The sequence below is a fragment of the Meles meles genome, chromosome 1 (assembly GCF_922984935.1).
Source record: "Meles meles chromosome 1, mMelMel3.1 paternal haplotype, whole genome shotgun sequence".
In the NCBI taxonomy this organism is placed as follows: Eukaryota; Metazoa; Chordata; class Mammalia; order Carnivora; family Mustelidae; genus Meles; species Meles meles.
Genome location: NC_060066.1, coordinates 168,458,861 through 168,480,293, shown reverse-complemented (window position 1 = coordinate 168,480,293; position 21,433 = coordinate 168,458,861). Strand labels below are relative to the sequence as shown.

Below are 21,433 nucleotides of genomic sequence, written 5' to 3'. Positions count from 1 at the left end.
AAATGTCCGGGAAGGGGAAGGGCTGGTTCCACTGGTCGCTTCCTTTCATCTGACGTCTGTGGTTCTTCAAGTAGCCAGGTATAATAAGAGCATGGCCTTCGGAATCAGACTGACTCAGATCACTTCTGCCACTTGGCACTTATATAACCATAAACGTGTCTTTGAACTTTGGTGAGTCACCATTTCTTCATCTGTAAACTGAAGGAAATGGCTGGATTATCATGAAGATTATGCATGAGGATGTGTATAAAACACCACTTAGTAGGTGCTTGGCCTCTGTTACCTGCCTTCTCTCCCTTCCACATCCCTCCCATCCATTCACCTGTAATGCCTTTAAAAAAAAAAGCCATTATAATTGTAATTTGTTATTTTGTGAGCTCCATGTGTTACTGATTAATAACACAGAAACTGTTTAAACCACGCTCACAGAACCATAACCCTTCCCTACATCATGTCATAGCATTTCACAGATAGCTGTTTTTTCCCCTTTTTTTCTTCCCTGTGACCCCCTTTTCTTCCCCTTCTCTCTAAGGAAGTCCAGATGGGCCCAGTACATTCTTACACACTGGGTCGCCTCTGCCAAGGGTTAAAATCAGGTCTGTTTCACAGGCAGATGATCTATTCATAACAAAAGCTGCCTCCTGGCCCTGGGCCACAGCCAAACACTGTTCCTCTCAGGCCCTCCTTTCATTTGTTTCTGATTGTTCCGCTGTGTTTACATATCTTACTTATTAGCATGGTCTTTTATAGAGTATAAGCTGAGGGCAAACCCTCCAGGATCCGCTTTCCCTCTCAGTGCCCTTTCTTCTTTTAATCTCCTAACTTCTGTGGACCGTTTCTTTTTCACAGGGACTCGTTCAAATAGGGAAGCAATTTTTAAATCTTTCCTTTTTTTTTTCTTTAACATGAGAGTCACTTAGCATTCTCAAGGAACTGCTGTTGAATATGGAGAAGAGGGAAAAGATACCCCTGGAATGTGTGATTTTTTTTTTTTTTTCCTTCTCTCTCTCTCTCCCTCTTGACATAGGAAAATCCCGTCATGTCCATTGACTTTTCAGGGGACATCTTCCACTCAGGGGACAAGGGGCACTGGGCTGGCCCCCGACTAGATGTTGAAGATGGTGCTATCTGCTCTGTCCTTGCCTCACCTGTTTATAGCCTTTTTTCTCTTAAAAAAAAAAAAAAAAGAGTCTCAGGAAGCCTGTGGACTCTTGAGTCAGATATGTGTCTAAGAGCTGATTCTGCCCTCTTGGTGAGCCGGGAACTCTCCTAGTGTCTCTGAAACTCAGTTCCCATCGAAACTGGGGGACATGGGCTTGCTCAGCATCTCAGGTGGGGGAAATGGAGGTAACAGTGCCCCGTGTGGGGACTACAGAAGCTCCATCCAGGCGCTCTGCGAATCCGGGATGGATTCTGAGGCCTGGCCCAGTGACAGCAGGAAGGGGTCCCGGCTCGCTGTCTGACATGGACATTCTGGCCCATGTGCCCCTTATGTGCTGTCCCTGGTGACCTCTTAGGTAACCAAAGGTACATGGGCTTCCCACCCTCTCTCTTCATCTTTCTCCTGACCTCCTCTCATCTAACCATCATGATTTCTTAATGCTCTTGCGACCTGCTTCGTCATAGAGAAGATGGGAGGGATGAAGTCCTTCACCCTAACTACTACTCGATAAACCCTGGTCAGTTTCTGGTACTTTCGCAGTCCTTCACCGGGGAATAGCACAGGTGTGTATGCAGAGTTTTTAGTTCTCTTTGCTTGGCCCCTTTAGCCTTCTTGTCATGTTTTCGGCCACAAGTGCAGCGAGATATCTGAAGATCGGGATCCTTCAGGTCCAGACTTGTATGGACATGTCCCAGATTCCCCGAGCTAAACCCGAGAAGAGAGGAGGAGGTTCTTTTGGAGCGCGCTTCTAAAAGGCAGTGATTGATGAGTATGCCCAGCAGTTCTGACTTTTTTCAAATGAGGCCCCAGTAATTCAGCCAAGGTTCTCTTTGCCTTTATTCTGTACTCTGTTAACAGGGTATGTCTCAGTTATATTTGTTCCCACTCATAGATATCCCAAGTAGAAATTAATTCATCTGAATGATTCTGTTGATTCCTATTTCACTCTTCTCCAGGGCCAATACAAACCCTGTACCCTACTTCGGAATTCTAGTCAAGATGGTGTCAGATCTTACTTCTGAAAATTAAATGCCTCCCTGTAATCTGCTCCATAAATAAGAAGTGCAGCTTGGCCAGTATAAGGGTGATGATATTAGGACAGGCTCCATTTCCCTGGGTCACTGAATGTACCAGGCACTGTACCAAGGCCTATAATAGACTATGCCACATTTAATCTTTACAAGTCTATAAAAGAGGTCCTATCTGCCCCATTTTTCAGATGAACACCCCGAGGAGCAATGACATACAGCAACTTAGGACTAAACATGGAGAGTCAGACCAGTCTCTCAATCTGTGGTCAGATTTATGAGACAACATCTGAGACAAGACACTGGTATCGAAGCAAAAAGTCGTAACAAGGGAAGCTCAGAAGCCAGTCAGGAGCCAAGCAGGAGGAGAAAGTGTCCGCAATTCAGCGGTCAGAAATCAGGGGCTGTCTGTGAGAGGTGCTGTGGGTTGGGTGCCATGCGCTTGTTACAGGGAAAAGGCTGTGTCATCCTTGCCTGCACCTGCTATCAGCCTTGTCTCTAAGGCTGCCCGAGGCATTTTTTTAACTGAAGTCTATGAGGGAGAGCTGCTTTCCCTAACAGCTGGCTCAGAATCAAAGGAGGACATTGGTTGGGTCATATTTGAGAAGCACTTGATTAGTCCTCTGCTCATTCCTGGGGTTGTGGCAGAAATAGAAGACACGGTTCTGACACCAAGAGTCCAGGTCACTATGTGACATTGAAACAGAGCTAAGAGTCCATCTGGTGACCAGCACACAGAAAGGGTGCCCTCTCTCCTCTCACTCGCTGCCTCCCCTTCCCCCACCCACACCTCCAGCCCCTCCTCCCTGACTCATGGGATCCACTGAAGAGACTAGGAACTGTTTACCCACCACCGATTGTTTAGGCTGTGAAAAAGATGCAAGCTATGATTTTTACATCTTTGGGATCCCACAGCTCTTGGAGTTTTCCAGCTGGTCTGAGCTCCCTGGAGCCAGTCAGGCATCTGTATAGAGGAGGCCAAGGGTGGCTTCTTATCTGCAAGGGAGAGAAAATTGGGGGAGATCTTAGGCAGCCCTCAAAGTTTTCTTGGCTCCTCCGTCTCTTGCAAAGCAACTCTGGGTGTGTTTTAAGTCTATGCGAATGAGAAGCATATGGATTAAGTTTCTATTGTGATCACATACATATTTCAAAATGATGAAGAATAAGGAATTCAGGGTTTAGCGAGTCCAAAATAGTTGGCAAATAACTCAGGACACTGCAAGCAGCATTTGGCTGCCTCCCTCCATCCCAAATTTGGGGACTGTTTGGTTGGGTGACAAACCCGTGCAGTGCCCTCCCTGCCTGCCTGCTTGAACTGCTCGGCCCCAGGAGATACCTGTGGACAGGTTTCATGTGTTCCTGTTTTGCTTAAACTGAAATAAGGGGATTGGATTTCTAGAAAGGGCATACTCTCTACCAGAGGACTCTTAACATTTCAGAAACCTCCAAACAGAGAACAAGAAAATTTGGCAAGCCCGAGTTTTATGAACTATGTGCTACTTATGGGTGATTGAACATGTGTCCTGTGCTGTTGTTTCTCCGAGTATCGGTGACATTGTTGATGACTTCAGCCGTGTGCTGCAGTGGGTGATTTAATTTATAAAGCATTTTATATGCATCTTATATACTAAATACACATTACATGCAATACACATACACATACATGTTATATGTGTTATATGAACACATATAACATGTGTTGTGACAGCCTCCAGGATAGAAGTACAGAGGGTAAAGAAAGATGTAAGAAGAAAGAACTCAGCCAGTCAGGGTTTAGAGAAGCTTCCCAGAGCAGATAATATTGAGCTAAATCCTGTAAAAGGACTTGGAAGAGTTAGTCAGGGGAAGGTCAGAAGGAATGCCTTTTAGACAGAAAGAGGAGCATTTATCAAGACATAGAGATGAGAAAGAAAATGGCACAGTTGGGGGAATTTCTAGGCTGTAATGGGCTGGTTGGAGTAAAAATAACGGGACTGTGAGGAAATGGTACCATGTGTGATAAGGTAAGACATATAGATAAAAGCCAGGTCAGAAAGGTCTCATATGCCATGGGGAACTCCTAAAGCATGTAAGGGAGTGATACAATTATAATTAGGTTTGTGTGTTAGAAGGATCATTGTATCTGAGGTAAGGAAGTTGAATTCTCTGAGCAGGGTTTTTGAGGGTGCAGGAGAAGGGCAGTATTTGAGACAGAGAAACCAGCTTAATTACTACTGCACTAATCCAAGCAAGAGATGATAAAGAACTAGAGTAATGTAACTATGGGGAGAAACAAGCTTTGTTTAAAAAACAGAGTTGACAGTATATAAGGCCTAATGTGGGGCAGAGGAGAAAGATGACTGCATCGTAAGGTTAAGAATGGTATCTTAGGGGCGCCTGGGTGGCTCCGCGGGTTAAAGCCTCTGCCTTCGGCTCAGGTCATGATTCCAGAGTCGTAGGATCGAACCCCACATCAGGCTCTCTGCTCAGCAGGGAGCCTGCTTCCCCCCCCCCCCCCGCCTGCCTCTCTACCTACTTGTGATCTCTGTCTGTCAAAAAAATAAATTAAAAATCTTAAAAAAAAAAAAGAATGGTATCCTAGTGGTTGGATAGATCAGAAGACAGGGACCCCAGCACAAGAGCAGCCCTGGGAGGAAGGATAGAGAGTTCTGTTTTGGACACATTGATTAGACATCCAGGTCAGGTGTCCAATATGGAACTCAACAGCAAGGCCTGAGTTTGGGAGAACAGTTTGGGACTCAACAGCATAAAAATTGTCATTGCATCCATGGGAGTGGATGGTCTGACCCCATGAGATGTGGTGAATGACAAGCATGGATGAGTGAGTCTGGGAGGGAAGAGGAAGGAAAGCCTCCCAAAGGGACAGAACGAAGAAGGGGTAGAGCCTGGGCCTGAACCCAGGACTTGGGACTCCAGATCCTTCCACTGTCCCAAAAGAGAATAGAGTTAAACCATCTGTTATTTCACATTTCTTGAGAGCATATTATGTCCTAAGATTTTTATACACATTATGCCACTTAGGACTCACATAGAACTCTGTGGGAGGTGAGATAATCCCATTTATAGATGAGGAAACCGAGTCTCAGACCAATTTAAAGGCACATGGCTAATAAACAGCCTGGCCAGAATTGAAACTCAGGTTTTTCTAACTCCAAGGTCTGTGCTCACATTACTAAGTCACGTTCACTGTCTCTGAGATAAGAGGTATCTCCTCACTATTTCATAGGAGAGGCAAACAACTCATTACAATTTTATCTGAGAAGTACAGAACTCGAGGTCAAGGCTAAGAGCCCCATTCAAAAACCACATTCTGTGTGCTCTTTTTTGTACTGTGTAGTGAGTTGGGAGTTGGCTGGAATGTGTATAAATGGTTTTTTTCTAGTAAGACGATAGCACAGTGCATTTGGAGGGAGAGATGAGCCACCACGGAAATACTCAGTCCCACACATGCCTGCGGCTACCCTCTGAAATTCCCAACCTGGCTGGAGGCACTCAAAACAAAACCTCCTATTCCCTCTCAGGACCACTGGCGCCTGGAGCCTGCCTGCCGCCCCTGCCAGAGGTTTAGACCAAGCTCTGGGTGATGGGGTGGGGGCAAGGCAGAACGGAAATTGCTGGAGTGGCTCCCTGCTCAGAGCCCAGTCATCTCTCCCAGCAAGAGGTGTGAGCAGGCACTGCAGGGAAACTCAGCTGACAAGAGCATAGCCTTCGATGAAATGTAGCCAGTGGCATCCACTCATGGAGCCAGCCTGGGCACAGACATGAAGAGGCAGGGACAAACGGAGAGAGGCCTCTAATCCCTGCTCGACCGTCTCTCATCCTTGTGATCCTGGGTAGTTGGCCTACCCTCCTCTGCCTTTGTCTTCAGCAATCACATGGGCTGTGCTTGTTGGAATCCACGTACTATCTAGGGTAATTGCATGCTTCAATACAAATATAAACTTAGAAATCACTTCATACCTGAGTTCCCCCAGCCCATTGTGTACCTTAACTTCTACTAGCTTACAAACCTTGGGAGGATACATGCCTCTGATGCCGATCTTTCTGTGTCTCTTCATGTTTGAAGCCATAGTTTGAACTCCGTGTGTATCCAAGAAATACTTGCTGAGTATTTGCTCAGTGAATGTCAGATATTATGGGTAGTAGCCATTAGATATATTAGATACATGGCGTCGATCATCAAGAAAGGCCCCTGGTAGTCCTGAACACGGTCACAAGGGTAGCGGGGCAAAGTTGATACTTAGAGAAGCTCCAAGAGGCCACCTGGCGGGATCCCCTGAGCCACCGGGCAGAGTCTGTGTTGAAATAGCCTGCAGTAGAATTCTGATTGGCCAGCTGGAGAGGAATGACTCAGCTTCATGGAATCTTAGATAATCTTGAAGACAAAGGAGATACTAAACATTCTGGTCCAGTCTGTTTATTTTATAGAGGAGGAAAGTAGAATCTGCAGAGGGAAATAAGTTCATAGCCTCAATCTTGTTTGGATCTGAAGTTACTCCTATTTTCTATACTAGCCATCTGGCCTCCTCCGTTAGATTTCCTCGTTTGAGGGGTCAGTATGATAATAAGACTTACCCCACTGGGTTGTCACGAGTATTAAATGCTAGAATGTCTGTAAAGAGCCTAAGAGAGTATTTGGCATGTTGTAAGCCTGCAGTAATTATTAGCAACTACTCTTTTATTATTATTTTTTTTAAGATTTTATTTATTTATTCGACAGACAGAGATCACAAGTAGGCAGAGAGGCAGGCAAAGAGAGAGAGGAAGAGAAGCAGGCCTCCTGCTGAGCAGAGAACCTGATGCGGGGCTCGATCCCAGGACCCCGAGATCATGACCCGAGCCGAAAGCAGAGGCTTTAACCCACTGAGCCACCCAGTTGCTCCTCTTTTATTATTTCTTATTCTTACCCTTATTTCTGTACGATTATTTCTTACTATCATTGCCTGATTAAGAGAGTGGCTTCACTGAGACTCTTTACCTTTTCAAAAACCATGGCTTTTTTTAAAAAACCGAATTTTTTATCAGCAGTAGGGTGTATTGGTGCAAAAATATACCTAATCTTTCAAACCTTATCACCTTTATGTTAAAGTAGAATTCAGAACTATATGTTCTCATGAAAACCAAAATGAGTGTGAGCTTCATGAGTGTGAGCCCAGCCTGGAAACAGTTGTTTCCACCCGGGCTGCCTTCCTTCTTGACTTGAGGAAACACTTACTTCTTCTCCAGGGCCTAGCTCGCACAGATCGCATGTGACCACCTCTGGAAAGTGCCGGCAGCTTGGGTTTCTACCACGCTTGCCCTCCCCAACCTGACCTTGGTACTTTACACACTTTTTTGTAATTTATACATTTCCACCGCTTGTCAGATCCCTAGTTAGAGGAGGAGCTCTTTGAGGAAACGGGCCATACCTTCATTATTAGTAATTATCATTGTTATTATTATTTTACTTTATCATTTGTATAGGCTTGATCCTTATCTCAGTGCCTGGCATATAGTGAGCAACCAAATGTTTTCTTTTATTGCAGGTTTCTATAATTTTATTTATATCACACATAATTAAAGAATATAGCAAAAGTCTACATGGTGCTTCAAACCCTACCAAATTGAATACTCATGTGCCACCACCCATAAGAAAGAGTATTATGGAAGAGAATATTTCTAGTACCTTTTAAGTATGAAGGCTTAACCATACAATTCAACAAATGTTAACTAGTTTCTAGTATTTTGCTTAATGTTCTAGCTCTTAGAAGTAGTTTTGAATTTGAGTCTTGATTTGGACGTACTCCATCATGTGGAGCATAATATCCTCCCACGTTTATATCATCTGAAAATGTGATAAGCTTTACTTTTGAATCATGTCTACTTCATTGTTAAGAATAGTCACTAAATCAGACCATGGGCAAATCTAGAGACCTTCTTACCAGGTCATAATTACTTTTGACTGTGGTCATTCAACTCTGTTCCCTGACTGTTCCATCATAAGCTTCATTTCAAGGAGAACCAATGTGTATTTGGTATTAAACGTATAATTAGCTGTTTGTAGTTGATGGCTTATTCGTCTTCACCAAAGTTCTCCAACATTTGTATCAATCCTCCCTTTTTTGAACTGAGGGAACTGAGGCCCAGAAAGATGAGGTTGTGTGAGATCGCCTGGCTAGAATACAGCAGGCTGGAGTAGAATCAACCCATGAGAAAGAGTATTATGGAAGAGACTCAACCCACACTCCCTCCTCTGCCCTTCATAAGCCTGTTGGGGAAAATTTGACAAAAGCTTTTTAGAAATGCAGATTACCTGACTTGTCATCAAGGCCAGAAGTTTTGTTCCATTTGAATGAGTCTGTATTGGCTATGTGATGGCCCTTGCTTTCTGCCCTTGGGAGCCTAAGAAGGATTCAAAGAAGCAATGGTAGCCTAAAAATAAGACCATACTTTGGCAGAGACAAATTTAGAACCTGCAGAGTGTGGTGCCTGGCTGCTTTGCATTTTTATAACCTTGGACATGGAGTTAAACTCTCTCTGCTTTAGTTTACACATCTATTCAATAGAAATCGTGATGAAATCTTCCCTCAGGGATTTTATGAGGGTTACGTGGTTTAATTCCCATAATATGCTTGGAAGGAGGCCTTTAGTAAGTACCCAGTCAGTCTTGACTCTTGTTGTTGCCAATAGCACCGCTATGACTAGGAAATCAATGTCCTCTACAGACAGTTGTTATCAGTGGAGTAAAATGAACTCCCTTCTTTGGGTAACAGAACAGCCTCCAGGCCAAGATAGCCATTGGCATGAGAAAGAGCTTTCACAAAAAGATCTTTAAATGTTGTTTAGGTTTACTGCAAAGAATTAAACCATGCAGCAATATACAAATCTCTCTCTCTCTCTCTCTCTCTCTCTCTCTCTCTGTGTGTGTGTGTGTGTGTGTCCAAACAAACTATTACTTGTTTTCTCCAAGAGCACAGGGTTTGGAAGCGATTGGAAACGCTCTGGGAAACATATTTCTGTGTGTTGGTTTCCTTGCTTAACTCAGATGTCTGACGAGAAGCATGTGCCATTGCAAAGGAGTGCGCACAAACAGGAGTCAGCTCAAAACCTCTCCCCGGACAGAGCCAGGCAGAGCCTTCATCTGATGTTTCTGAGCAGCATACCCTCATCTTCCAATGAAGCTTTGCCCTGGCTGACTCAGCAACAAGCTTAAAGAAATTGTGAGATGGGGTGGAGGTAGGGGGTGATGCGTGACCTTCCAAAGCAATTTTTGTGTTCGAATTAAAAATAAAACATATCATATGATTTGAGGGCAACAGCTGCCTGGGTTCAAATCCTGCCTTGGGTGGTTACTGTGTGACTGTGGAGGTCTTATACAACAAGCTCTCTGAGACTAATCTATCAAATGGGGCCAAGAGTTCTGGAAGGGAAGGGGTGCAGGGCATTGACAGGAGATGATTTGACTTTGGTGATTATCCATCTACCTGTTCAAACACTGGGTCCTAAGTGGTTGTGAACATGAGCTATCTTATCCACCCCAAAGCCACTCTGGGATGAGTAGTGTCTAGGCCCGGCATGTGATCAGTTTTTATGGGCAAAGACAAAGTGACAAAAACAAAGACCATTTAGTGTGTAGAATAGTCTCCGTATCATAAACACGTACACAAACACATACTTACACACAATCATATGTATATTCACACACATACCCTCACACCTACTGAGTAACTTCTGTCTGTGGTTTACATCTTAATTCAGATATTGCCTCCTGAAAAAGGCCTTCCAAGACCCCTAGACTAAATTAGGTACCTCACTTATTTGCCCTTATAGTACCTTTTGATTTTCATTCATTTATTTATCACAGTTTATAATTACATATCTGTGCAAGGATCTGATTAATATCTATCTGGGGTATCCAAAGATTTGTCCTGTTTGCCCAGGACTGCAGGGTTTTCTAAGACATGAGACCTTCAGTGCTAAACCTAGGCGATTCCCGGCCAGACTTGAAGGATGGGCCGCTCTCATCTGACCCCATCTCAAGACAGAATGGATCATGAGGACAGGGACCATGCTGCTTTGTTTGACATTCATTGCCATTGCCTGGCACTGGCTTGTACCACAGAGGGAATTCAGGAAATACCTATTCAACCAACCACAAAATGAATGAATATGGCATTGTAACTGTCTTTTCTTGCAAAAGTCTTTCTTTTTTCCCTGACATTCTTCCTATTTTAGGGGTTAAATGTCCCTTTTTATAAATTATATTATTTCACAAGATTTAAAGTTGACAATGTTGTGTAGTTCCCTTGCCTTCCCTCACTTTCTTCATATCTGAGGGTTGGAAATCCTACTAATTTGAAGATTCACAAGTTTAGTAAAAAGGGAGCTGGAATAGTGCAGGTGAAGACATTTAAAGAAAGCTTGTTCCTGTGTCAAAATGCTGGACTACAAATTTCATGAGGACAGAAATCATGAATATTCAGTTCAATTCAATATCCCCAGGATGTGACATAGTACCAAATATATAATAAGGACTAAATAAATATTTGTAGGGTAAATGAATGAATAGATTTGCTACCTGTCCAGAAGACATGTGGGAGTAAACCTAGTATGCTTCACTCCCTTCTCCTCCCCACCCTTTAACTACACCCCTCCACAACCAGAAATATGCATCCTTGCTAGGTGGATGAGAAGCATGTGCCATTTCAGATGAGGGAACACATGGTCCATCCTTGTTTGTCCTGGTTCGTGTCTTGGTGTATTCTCCTAACACCTGAAAGAATTTCTGTGGAACACAGTGTCTTGAATCCTAAGAGAACCTCGCTCTCACTCACTTTGTTCAAGCCATTCTCTTGACCTAGCATGCATGCCTGATCTATGTCCTCTTCTCTAAGACCATTCATGCCTTGCATGCTCTGTCCCTCCATAACATTCTGTGTTTTCTCTTTATCATCCTGTGGACCACACTATATCCTATTTGTCTACTTACTTGTAGAGCTCCCCTCTCGATAGGTAGCTTCTTGAAGACAGGAACTCTGTCTGATTCATCTCTGTATCTCCAGCACCCAAGTAAGGGAGATAGCATGCTGTTAGTTTTGACTAGTGAGTGTTTTGAAGAAAGGGAGTGTATCAGTTATCTCTCGCCATGGAAATGCTAGGTGACAAACACACAGTCTTCGGTGACGTAAAACAAGTCATGTATTTTTGTTCACAGGTCTACCAGTTGACTGGGTGATTCTGGTGATCTGGGCTTGTTAGTGCTGGTTGACTAGGATGATTTGCTGATCTTGTTTGGGCTGTCTCTTATGTGGGAGACATCACTTGCTTGTCCTTCCATCCAACAGGCTACTCTGGGCAGTTCTCTTGAGACCTAAGCCTGGAAAACTGGTGCAGTGTTACTTCCATCTCATTCTGTTGGCCAAAACAAGTCACAAGGTTGACCCAGATTCGAGGGATGGGGACTCTGCCGTCAATGAGAGGAGCTGCCAAGTCGCCTTGCAAAGGGGTTGGATACATGGAGGGTAGAGATTGGGAACCATTTTTGCAATGAGTCTGCCACAGAGAGGGAGCCAACAAGGAAGTGTCTCATCAGTTTCTTTCTAAAATGATCTCTTTTGCTACCCTGAAATATAAATAAATTTATCAGGAAGGCTTCCAGAGATGAAACCATGCCCTTCCTTTACAAAGAATGACTTTCTTACCAAAGAAGGTATTTAATGGGAAGTTGAATTTCACAGTCATAGAAACATCAGATAGGTGGAGGTTAAGGCTTCTTTCTAGCCCTGAGCATCAGTTATTTTCATCTACTTTGCCTCTTTCTTTTCAGATCAGCAAAGATCCAATTTTTGTACCAGGTGTCTGGGGCCCTTATTTCTCAGCCATGGTCCCTGGGTTCTGGCTGAATGAAGGTGGTCAGAGCGTTACTGGAAAACTGGTAAGTTGACACTTTCTCAGTATGGTCTAAATGTTTTTGTAGTCTTGACCAGCCCATTTTGTCACGTTACCCAGATACCCAGTATCTGGAAGATTTGCAGGCTCCTAAATCAGAACACTTAGCTTTGTCTTAGTATACAGCCTAACATATGGTGCATAGGCAGCATGCATTTGCCAAAGGAATAAATGTTGGTCCAGGCAATGATGACTAACCCATCTTGTCACCTATCTTCCACATAAAAATCCTTTTATTTTTCTTTTCATGGCAGTGAAAGTGATATTTTTCTTTGTAAAAAGGACCAACTAACTCACCAGCTGAAACCCTTTAGTGGTTCTCCATAGGCTTGGGGATATCATTCACATAGTTTTCTGGGCACGTCATACTCTCATGGTCCATCCCCCCAGTCCCATGCAAGTACTTGTCACTGAGTCTAGATTACCCTACCTGCAGCTTCCCCATGACTTTTGTTTTTCTACTCTTCTGTGCCTTTGGGTGTGTTTCTTTCCCTGCTCAGAAAGCTCTTTATCACTTGGATAATTTTACTTGTCCTTTAAGACACAACTCTATTTTTTTAAAGATTTTATTTATTTATTTGACAGAGAGAGATCACAAGTAGGCAGAGAGGCAGGCAGAGAGAGAGGAGGAAGCAGGCTCCCCACTGAGCAGAGAGCCCGATGCGGGGCTCGATCCCAGGACCCTCGGATCATGACCTGAGCCAAAGGCAGCGGCTTAATCCACTGAGCCACCTGGGCACCCCAAGACACAACTCTATTTAGAATATTCTGTTATTGTTTTACTAATCTGTCATTTCCAGAAAACTATGAGCTCCTTAAAGGCAAGGGCCATATCTGACATTTCTTTGCATCTAGCTCAGTGGCTGGTTCTTGATAAAAATTTGGTGAATTCGTGGGGTTGTCTCATAGGGAAGATGGAAGACCCATAAAAATGAGATGAGTACTATACCAGAGGGACAAAGCACAGAGTTGGCATAAAGCTAAAAAAAAAAAAAAAACTTTTTGCAGGGTATAAGACATTTATGCTGAGTCTTAAAATGTAAATAGAGACCAACCAGGCAAAGAAGGGTAGATATACTCCTCCAAGCAGGAGAACTGGTGTAGGAGCAAAGATATGGGAGTGACAAATAATAAGGCATATTTGAGGTTATGGCACATAGGCTGTGTCATAAACTGTTCTTAGAAGAATGACTGACAATGAAAGTTAGAGAGCTGGATAGGGACCACACCATAAGTCCCTGGAGAACATGCTAAGAAACTGCTCTCTCTCTGGTAGACCAAGGGGGAGCAGTGCAAGGTTGGAAGAGTACATGCTCATGTTCAGGTCTCAGGTGGACAGACTCTGGCTAGCAACCTTGAGTATAAGGCCTGAGGGTACACGGCTGAAGGTGGGGAGACCGGTTTTAATCGGTTAGTACACAAATAGAAAGCCATGCGGGCTTGAATGAGGACCAGGGCAGTGCTTAATAAGAACTGAGGTCAGGAGATCAGCAAGCTTTGGAAGGATTCCATTGGAACGCAAGGGAAAAGGAGACCAAGGTTCAGTTAGCCAATCTCACATCGTCTGTTTATGGTCTCATTCCCATACCAACTCTTCCAGATGTTCAACTGAATGAAAGCTGATCAGATCTAAAGCTCACTCTGGATGCAAATCCCCATTTTTCCCATTTCTTAGTATATGGCCATTTTATACTTAGCTGCCTCAAGCTGCCTCAAATTCTCTTTCAAAGTCAGTGGAAGCATAGGTGTCTGGCTGGCTTTGAAGCCCATATTCTGTGCCCTCGCTCTTGTGCCAGGCCACAGAGATGCATTCAATGAGCGAGACCTCCGCAGGCTCTGGTTTTGAGGAGCTCTTTATGTAGTAGGGAATCTTGGTGCCTATAAAAGAAAGAACATCTGATTGGTCTGCAAGAACCCTGTGCTAGAGACACTGAGAAGATGACACAGCCTTATGAAGGTGCCAGGGGACTCGGACTTTGCATTGTTCTGTTGAAATAAGTGTTATGTGTTTACACAGCATTTAACTTAAATATCTATTCCCTTTCTGTGATATAATAAAAGCCCATTGCTGAAATATAGCCTGTTTCAACCCTGCCTCATGGTATAATCACCCTTCGCAGACCCAGAACTCATAGAGGGCACAATCCAGAGGCTATTTTTTTTTTTAAACAAGTACAATGATCCAGTAAACTAATTCTTTGTGCAGAGTGCATTGTTCATGAAGCTGTCCATCAACAGGTTTTCAGAGACTTAGTATGCAAATTGAACATCTGTGTCAGTCTGGAAATACTTTCCCCAGTATTTGGCTCAAAGTTTGCTCTGTTGCTATGGATATAAGCCATCTTTGCCCAAACATTATGACATATCTTTGTGGGTAAGAATTGGTTATGCCTGTTTCAGAATTTAAATAAAAAATGTGACCTCTTTCTGGCCATTAATAAAATCTTCGTAATAGTCTACTGTGACTTTCGAAGTCATGGGAATTGTTGGCCTTTCTCTAGTTAGTGATTTTGCACCATTACCAACCAAGCTGCCCTTGGAGCTCCACTTTGGGCAATTCTGCTTATATTTCATGGGCCGTACAAGCGGGTATGATTGACCTGTGCAGTTTAGAGAGCAAAATCTTAGGAAATCCAAAAGCTAGCCTGATGGGGCAAAATCTGAATCAAGAACAGAAGAGACTGCCCAGTAAAGCAACAGTCCAGTCCAGGGGAGGCAAGCAAAGAGACAGGAACAACCTACAAAATAAAGAAATGAAATAAATATAATAATGATGATAATAATAAAAATCCTACCTTATTGAGAGTGTTCTGTGAAAAGGATTTATATACATAATCTTATTAATCCTGAGTGATACTCATAATAATCCCAATGCCTCATATGTATTTTAAAGGCTTCTTTCCCAGTCTCGATGCCAAGTGCTTGGCATATACTATCTCCTTTAATTCTCTCAGAATCCCTGTGAAATAGGTACAGTGATGATCCAAATATACAGATGAAGAATGCAGACTGAGGGGAGCAAGCACAACCCAGAGAGGTCCCTGGTGCATTGTCACTGGCCTTTTTATGTGACCCCTTTGCCGTTTGCTTCCTTTCCATTTACTTATTCTTGTTTGTTCTGTTGTGAAATTCCAGTCTCTGGTTTTACAACACATTGTTTTCACAGAGAACACGGCGAGAGGAAGTTCCATGTTTTGCGCTCATTGTTTCAAACACACATGTCTGAAATGCTGGGTCTGAAACTGTCCCATTATTACATTGTCCACAGTATATTCTAAACACAGTCACAAATGTACCATCTGAAGCAGAAGAGAAGAGAAAGTAGAGGAAGAGGGAAGGGAAGGAGGAAAAAGAAGAGAATAAAAAATAAAAAATTACCTAAACTCTAGATTTGGGAGGGAAGGTGGAATAGCTATTTTGTCTCATTTTTACAATTAAAAAAAAAAAAAAAAAAAAAAGATCTTCCATGCCAAAGCAAATTCTTCATTCCAAGTATGTGAATAGCTTGGTACTTTGAAAAAAAAAAAAAAAGGAAAGAAAAAAGAAAAAATATCTCCATCTGGTTAACTTCAGGATGAAGGAAAAAAAATAGAATAGGATCTTTTCTGGCTCTGGACCTCTTGCAGTTTCATTTGACTGAGATTTGGATTCATTTTTCACTCGTTTCAAGCTTGTGCCATTGATACTCATTTCCTCTTAGAAGGGCACATGCCTCCAGCCCATGGATGATTGATTTTAGTTGCCTCAGTCGGGCACCCAGCAGGGATTGCCTCGTGTTTGTCAATACTCTCTCCAGAATAGCTGTGCAGAAAACATCGCTTTTTTGCCCAGACCTTTTCCATAGAACACCATCCCATGCAATCACTGCATCCAGATGCCGAAGCTGGTTTCCAGCTGGACCTTGGCCATCCCTCTCTCCAGGCACTCTCTTAAGTTGGAGTCCTTTTCATTGGGGGAGGTGTGCAGTAAGGGAGGCTAAGTCAAATTCCTAAGCTGCCTCTTGTTCCAAAGCTGTGGTGGCCTTGGCTTTCTGGAATAATGGGGCTTGGGTGGGGGTTACCTTTGAATTATTTTTGTTTTTTAAGGTTTTATTTATTTATTTGACAGAGAGCCCACGCAGGGGGTAGTGGCAGAGGGAGAAGGAGAAGCAGGCTTCCCACTGAGCAGGGGACCCGATTGGGGCTTGATCCCAGGTCTCATGACCTGAGCCGATACTTAACCGACTGAGCCACCCAGGTGCCCCACCTTTGAATTGTTTGAACCCAGAATTTAAATTTATGAACTTGAGCCCCAGGGTCACTGTGTAGCAAGATGCCGTGTGTTCAGAATTTTAGCAGTTGTGCATTGAGAAGCCTGTCTCCCACTTTATCCCCAGTGCCCCTTAGCATGGGACTAGCCTCAGGAAGTCCATCCGTCCCCCACAAGTGGGCGTATGAAGAGCTTGGATTAGACACTTACTGTGCATGGATGGAGATAGTGAGTTCAACTCTTTATTTGTTCATTCCTTCCATCATGTGACAGGGATGACTCTGGGCCAGGCGAGAATAGTCCCATGATTCTTGTCCTCCAGGAACTTACCATCTAATGGGAAGGTTGAATACAGGCCTGATGATTACAAGTTAGCGTAGCACATGAAGTAGATTGCACAAGCCCCACGGCCTCCTGAGGGGATCTGTTATGGGACAAATACTTTGAGGCCCTTTATTAAGATTTAGTGTTCTGATATGCACGGCATGTCTGTGTGGTCAGTGTTGTTTTGGTTTTACTAGTGCATAAATACAATCAGAACAATGAGGTGACTTGATCAAGATCTTAACATTCAAATCCAAGTCAGCTACTGCAAGACCCAGATCTCTCCAGAACTGGACCTGACTTTTGTGGAGCTACATTTTTGAGTTTTTCTTATACTTGTCTTGTATAGTACCTGAAGAAGCAATTATTGTGAGTTAGTGTAACTTTCCAGGTACATCGAAGCAGATTCAGTTGGTAGGCTTCATAAGACTACGAGAGAAAGAAAATGTATGTGTGTGGTATTGACAGAAGGTATGTATAGACTTAGGTGTGTCCCTTGCATTGTTCATTGGCTAATTGGAATGACTTGGTGGATACAAAGGCCAGCTCTGAATTAAAAAATGTTTCTGCTTTCCCTCCCATCTGGGCTTGCACTGTTTGCTTTGTTTTGTTTTATTTTGTATACCCACCCGGGGCCCTGCACAGCTCCCTGATTACCTTCTTCCAGTTCTGCCCTCTCTAAGCCGTTTGGCCACTCGAACAAACTACCATAGACAGGGGGGATGGGGGGACATATGGGCAACAGAACTTTATTCCTCACAGCTCCAGAGGCTGGAAGTCGAAGATCAAGGTAGCAGCAAGGTTGGTTCCCGGTGAGGATCCTCTTCCGGTTTGCAGAGGGCTGGCTTTTCTTTGTATCTTCACATGGTGGAAGGGGAGAATTCTGGTCCCTTCCGACCCTTGTAAGAGTATTAATCCCGTTCATGAGGCCTCCACCCTCAGACTTACTCACCTCCCAAGGGTCCCACTTCTGAACACAGTCACCCTGGTGGTTAGGATTTCAACATACGAATTTTGAAGGAACACAAACTTTCCACAACATCCTCTCTAAGGATTGTGGTAAAAGCACATAGACATGACCCTGTCACTCTTGATACCTCTTGAGTTATCTGTAGAATAAAAATCTAAGCTCTTTGGAGGGATGCTTATTTACATGACGTTCATGGTACTGTTCTGAGTGAGAAATAGGCAGAGAATAAAACAGTTCCTTCTGCCCTTCACTCCAAAAATCTGCCCCCTTGTCAAGCTTACATTCTAACGAGAGAAGACAGATCCTACAAAATAAATAAAATGAGAAAGCAATAAAGTTTATTTTATGGTGTAAGTCGTTAAAAATAAAAGAGGAAGTAAGTTTATGGGTTCAGGTGAACAGTTTGCAATTTTAAATAAGGTGGTTACTTACGGTAGGCCTTTCTGATGTGACGTGCAAACTTAACAAGGAAGGGAAGGAAATCAGCCATTTGGAAACCTAGGGGAAGGACATACCAGGCCAAGGGAAAAACCAGTGCAAAGGTCCTGAGGGAGGATGGCCTGCCTGCAATATATTATAGGAATAGCAAACAAGGCCACAAAGATGGAGCCAAATAAACCAAAATGAAAGTTGTGGATGAGTTGACGAGTAATATGGGGCTATATTATTTGGCCACTGTTAGAATTTTGGCTGCTACTTCTGAGTGAAATGGAAAGCCACTGGAGAATAATGAGCATAGGCCAAGTAGGACTTGGTTTTTAAAGGATCATTCCGACTGCTGCCTGCTACCTGGGGAATAAATGGTGGGATGGGGGCGGGGGAGATGGCAGCAGGGACGCCAGAGAGAGGCTACTGTCTTAGTAAAGCATTTGAATCCTGAGGGTGGTGGCAGTGGTCACCAAGCGGTCATGTTTTGGGATATATTTTGCAGGTAGAGATGATGAGGTTTCTTGATGGATTGGATGTGAAGTGAAGAAGAGAGACGTCAAGGTTTTGAAGGATAGCATTGTTGTCGATGGAGAGAGGATGGATTCGATGTCAGGGAGGCAGAGGGAGGAAGGATTCTGGAATTACAGTTTTCTGACTCTACTAACTGATACATTCTCTGTTTGACCCTCAAGTCTTTGTCTTCATTTGAGTAAAGACCACTGTCATTTATATTTTTATTAAAGCCAGAAAATTAGGATTAATTCTTTACTCCTCCTTTCCCTTCTCTGCCCTCATCCAGTCAGAAATTCCTATGGATTCTGATGCCGAAATGTGTATCACCACTCCAGCTGTTTTGGTTTTTTTGTAACTTGACTCCCAACACCATCAGTCAAAGCACCATCATCTCTGTCCCAGTCTATGTAAAGTACATCTTTTATACACAGGATGTAGCTGGGTCTTGCTTTTCTGCAATCTTGTAATCTTTGATGTTTACTGAGAGTGTTGAAAACTATCCACAATTTAATGTGAAGATGAATATTGTTGGATTTAGGTCTTCCATTTTGCTGTTTGTTTTCTGTGGTGGTTCTGCTTGTTTTGTTTCTCTGTCTCTCCTTTTCTTCCATCTTTTGGATTATTCAAATATCTTTCAGTTTTCAGAATTCCATTTGGATTCTCCTGTTTGCTTTTTAGACATGATTTTTTGAATTCCTTTTTAAAATGATTTCTTTAGTAATGACATACAATAAACGTCCTAAGCTTTCAGCCTACTTAGACTGTATATTATAGAATATACATATTTTATATGTATATTTATGTAAAATATGCACATTTTATATGTATATTTATTGTAAAATATACATATTTTTCAGGTAAAATGTAAAAAGCATTCAACTCTAGAGTTCCCTTTGCCACCCCCCCAACTCTTTGTGCTGTAGTCGTAGTATGTGCAATGCCTACATGTGCTCTACGTCCGACAATGTAGTAGCTGCTTTGTTGTTCGCTTTAAATAATGGAGTAGTCTGTCCAGTGTGCCATAATAAAATACCATCCACCGGGTGGCTTAAATAGTGAACACTCATTTCCTTACAGTTTGGAGAATAGAAGTCCATGATCAAAGTGCTAGAAAGTGCAGTTTCTCATGTGAGCTCTCGTCCTGGCTTGCAGTCAGCAGCCTTCCCACTGTGTCCTCACATGGCCTTTACCGGGTACACGCACGTAGAGAGCGAGCTTTGGTGATCCTGGCTCTTCTTATAAGGACGGCAGTTCTGTTGGATTAGGGCCCTACCCTTATGACCTCATAGAGCCTTATTTACTTCCATTAAGTCCCCATTTCCAAATACAGTCACATGGAAGGTTGGGGCTTCACATCTGAGTTTTGGGAGGATATTGGTCCATCCGTAACAGTCATATGTATTTCAAAGAGATCTGAGAAACAATCATTATCTTTTGTATTTACCTACATATTTACCATTTCCATGGTTTTAAATTTCTTTCTGAAAATTTAAATTTCTGTCTTGTATTCCCTTTGGCCTGATGAACTTCCTTCAGCATTTATTCATTTCTTACAGATATTAAATAAAAGAAAAAAAGAAAAAAAAATTCTTAGTTTTTTTTTTTTAATGAATTTATTTTACCTTATATCTTGAAAGATATTTTTGCTCAATATAGAATTCTTGGTTGGCAGGTTCTTTGTTTGTTTTCCTTCAGCACTTAAAGATGTTACGGTTTTATATTCTGGAATCCTTGTTTCTTATGAGAAGTCAACCGTCATTTGTATGGTTTTTTCCTGTGTCTAGAGTATATTATTTTTCTTCTACCACTTTCTTGATTTTCTCTTAATCTTCTGTTTTTATTGTGGTATGCTCACACATGGTGGTCTTTGGATTTATCCTTCTTTTCCCAGGTTTGCTAAACTTCTTGAATTTATAAATCTTTGTCTTTCACCAAGTTGGGGAAATTGTCAATATTTATTCTTAAAAATAAATAAATATTGCATCCATATGCCACAGAAGCAATATAAACAACAACACAAGATTAATATACCCACGAGACAAAAGAAAATACTTGGAACTATGATTCCCAGTGACCGACCCAGGAAGAGGTTCTTTCCATAGACCCAGCATTTGGAGTGATTATAAACTTAGCTCAGGTGGTGGCCATGGCAAGAATACATTCCCTAATGCAGTAGTAAGAAACATCAGCATTGTGAAGTCGGAGCAATTTGACAAATGTTCTACAGGCAGTAGACATGGCACATCTTCATGTATCAAGTACAGTAGCATTGGTCCTCAAGAGCCAGTGCCACCCCTGGCTGAGGTATTTTTCCTGGAGGATGAAACTGCGTACTTGCCCCTGAATATCATCAGAGGGTATGTCTGTATTATATATGGGCATCTCAGTTCGCACCCATACTAACAGCCCTACCTCAGTACCAAGGCTGCATTTTGCTCTTATTCTTCCTCCTTTGATTCCTGTTGCATATATATGAGATCCTTGGCTATTGTCCCATAAGCCTGTGAAGGAGTGGTTTTTTTTTTTTTCATTCTCTGACTCTCTACCTCCCTGACATCTCTCTCTGTCTCCTTCTATCCCTCTCCACCTGTCACCCCTTTCCTCCCCCACCTTTCTCTGTCCCTCCCCCCTCTTTTCTCTCACAATTAGATACTGTCTCTGTTGGTCTGTTTTCAATTTCCTCTATGATCTTCAATTAGCTGTGAGGCCTATCCTTTAAATATTTCAGATATTGCCTTTTTCAATAGTAGAATTTCCATTTTTAATAGTTTTTGTTTCTTATCTATTTACTGATTATGAGAATATTATCATTTATATCCTAAAAAGCATTAC

At 42.7% G+C, this 21,433-nt stretch overlaps 1 protein-coding gene across 6 annotated transcripts in view; it reads left to right on the top strand.

The window, feature by feature from the left end:
- FGGY (FGGY carbohydrate kinase domain containing) overlaps positions 1 to 21,433 on the top strand; it is a 408,575-nt gene that overhangs the window by 267,249 nt on the left and 119,893 nt on the right. For all 6 annotated transcript variants that reach the window (XM_045978589.1, XM_045978603.1, XM_045978591.1 and 3 more), the window contains one exon: positions 11,996 to 12,103. In XM_045978589.1, the coding sequence (XP_045834545.1) occupies positions 11,996 to 12,103 (108 nt within the window). The remainder of the gene's footprint in view (positions 1 to 11,995; positions 12,104 to 21,433) is intronic.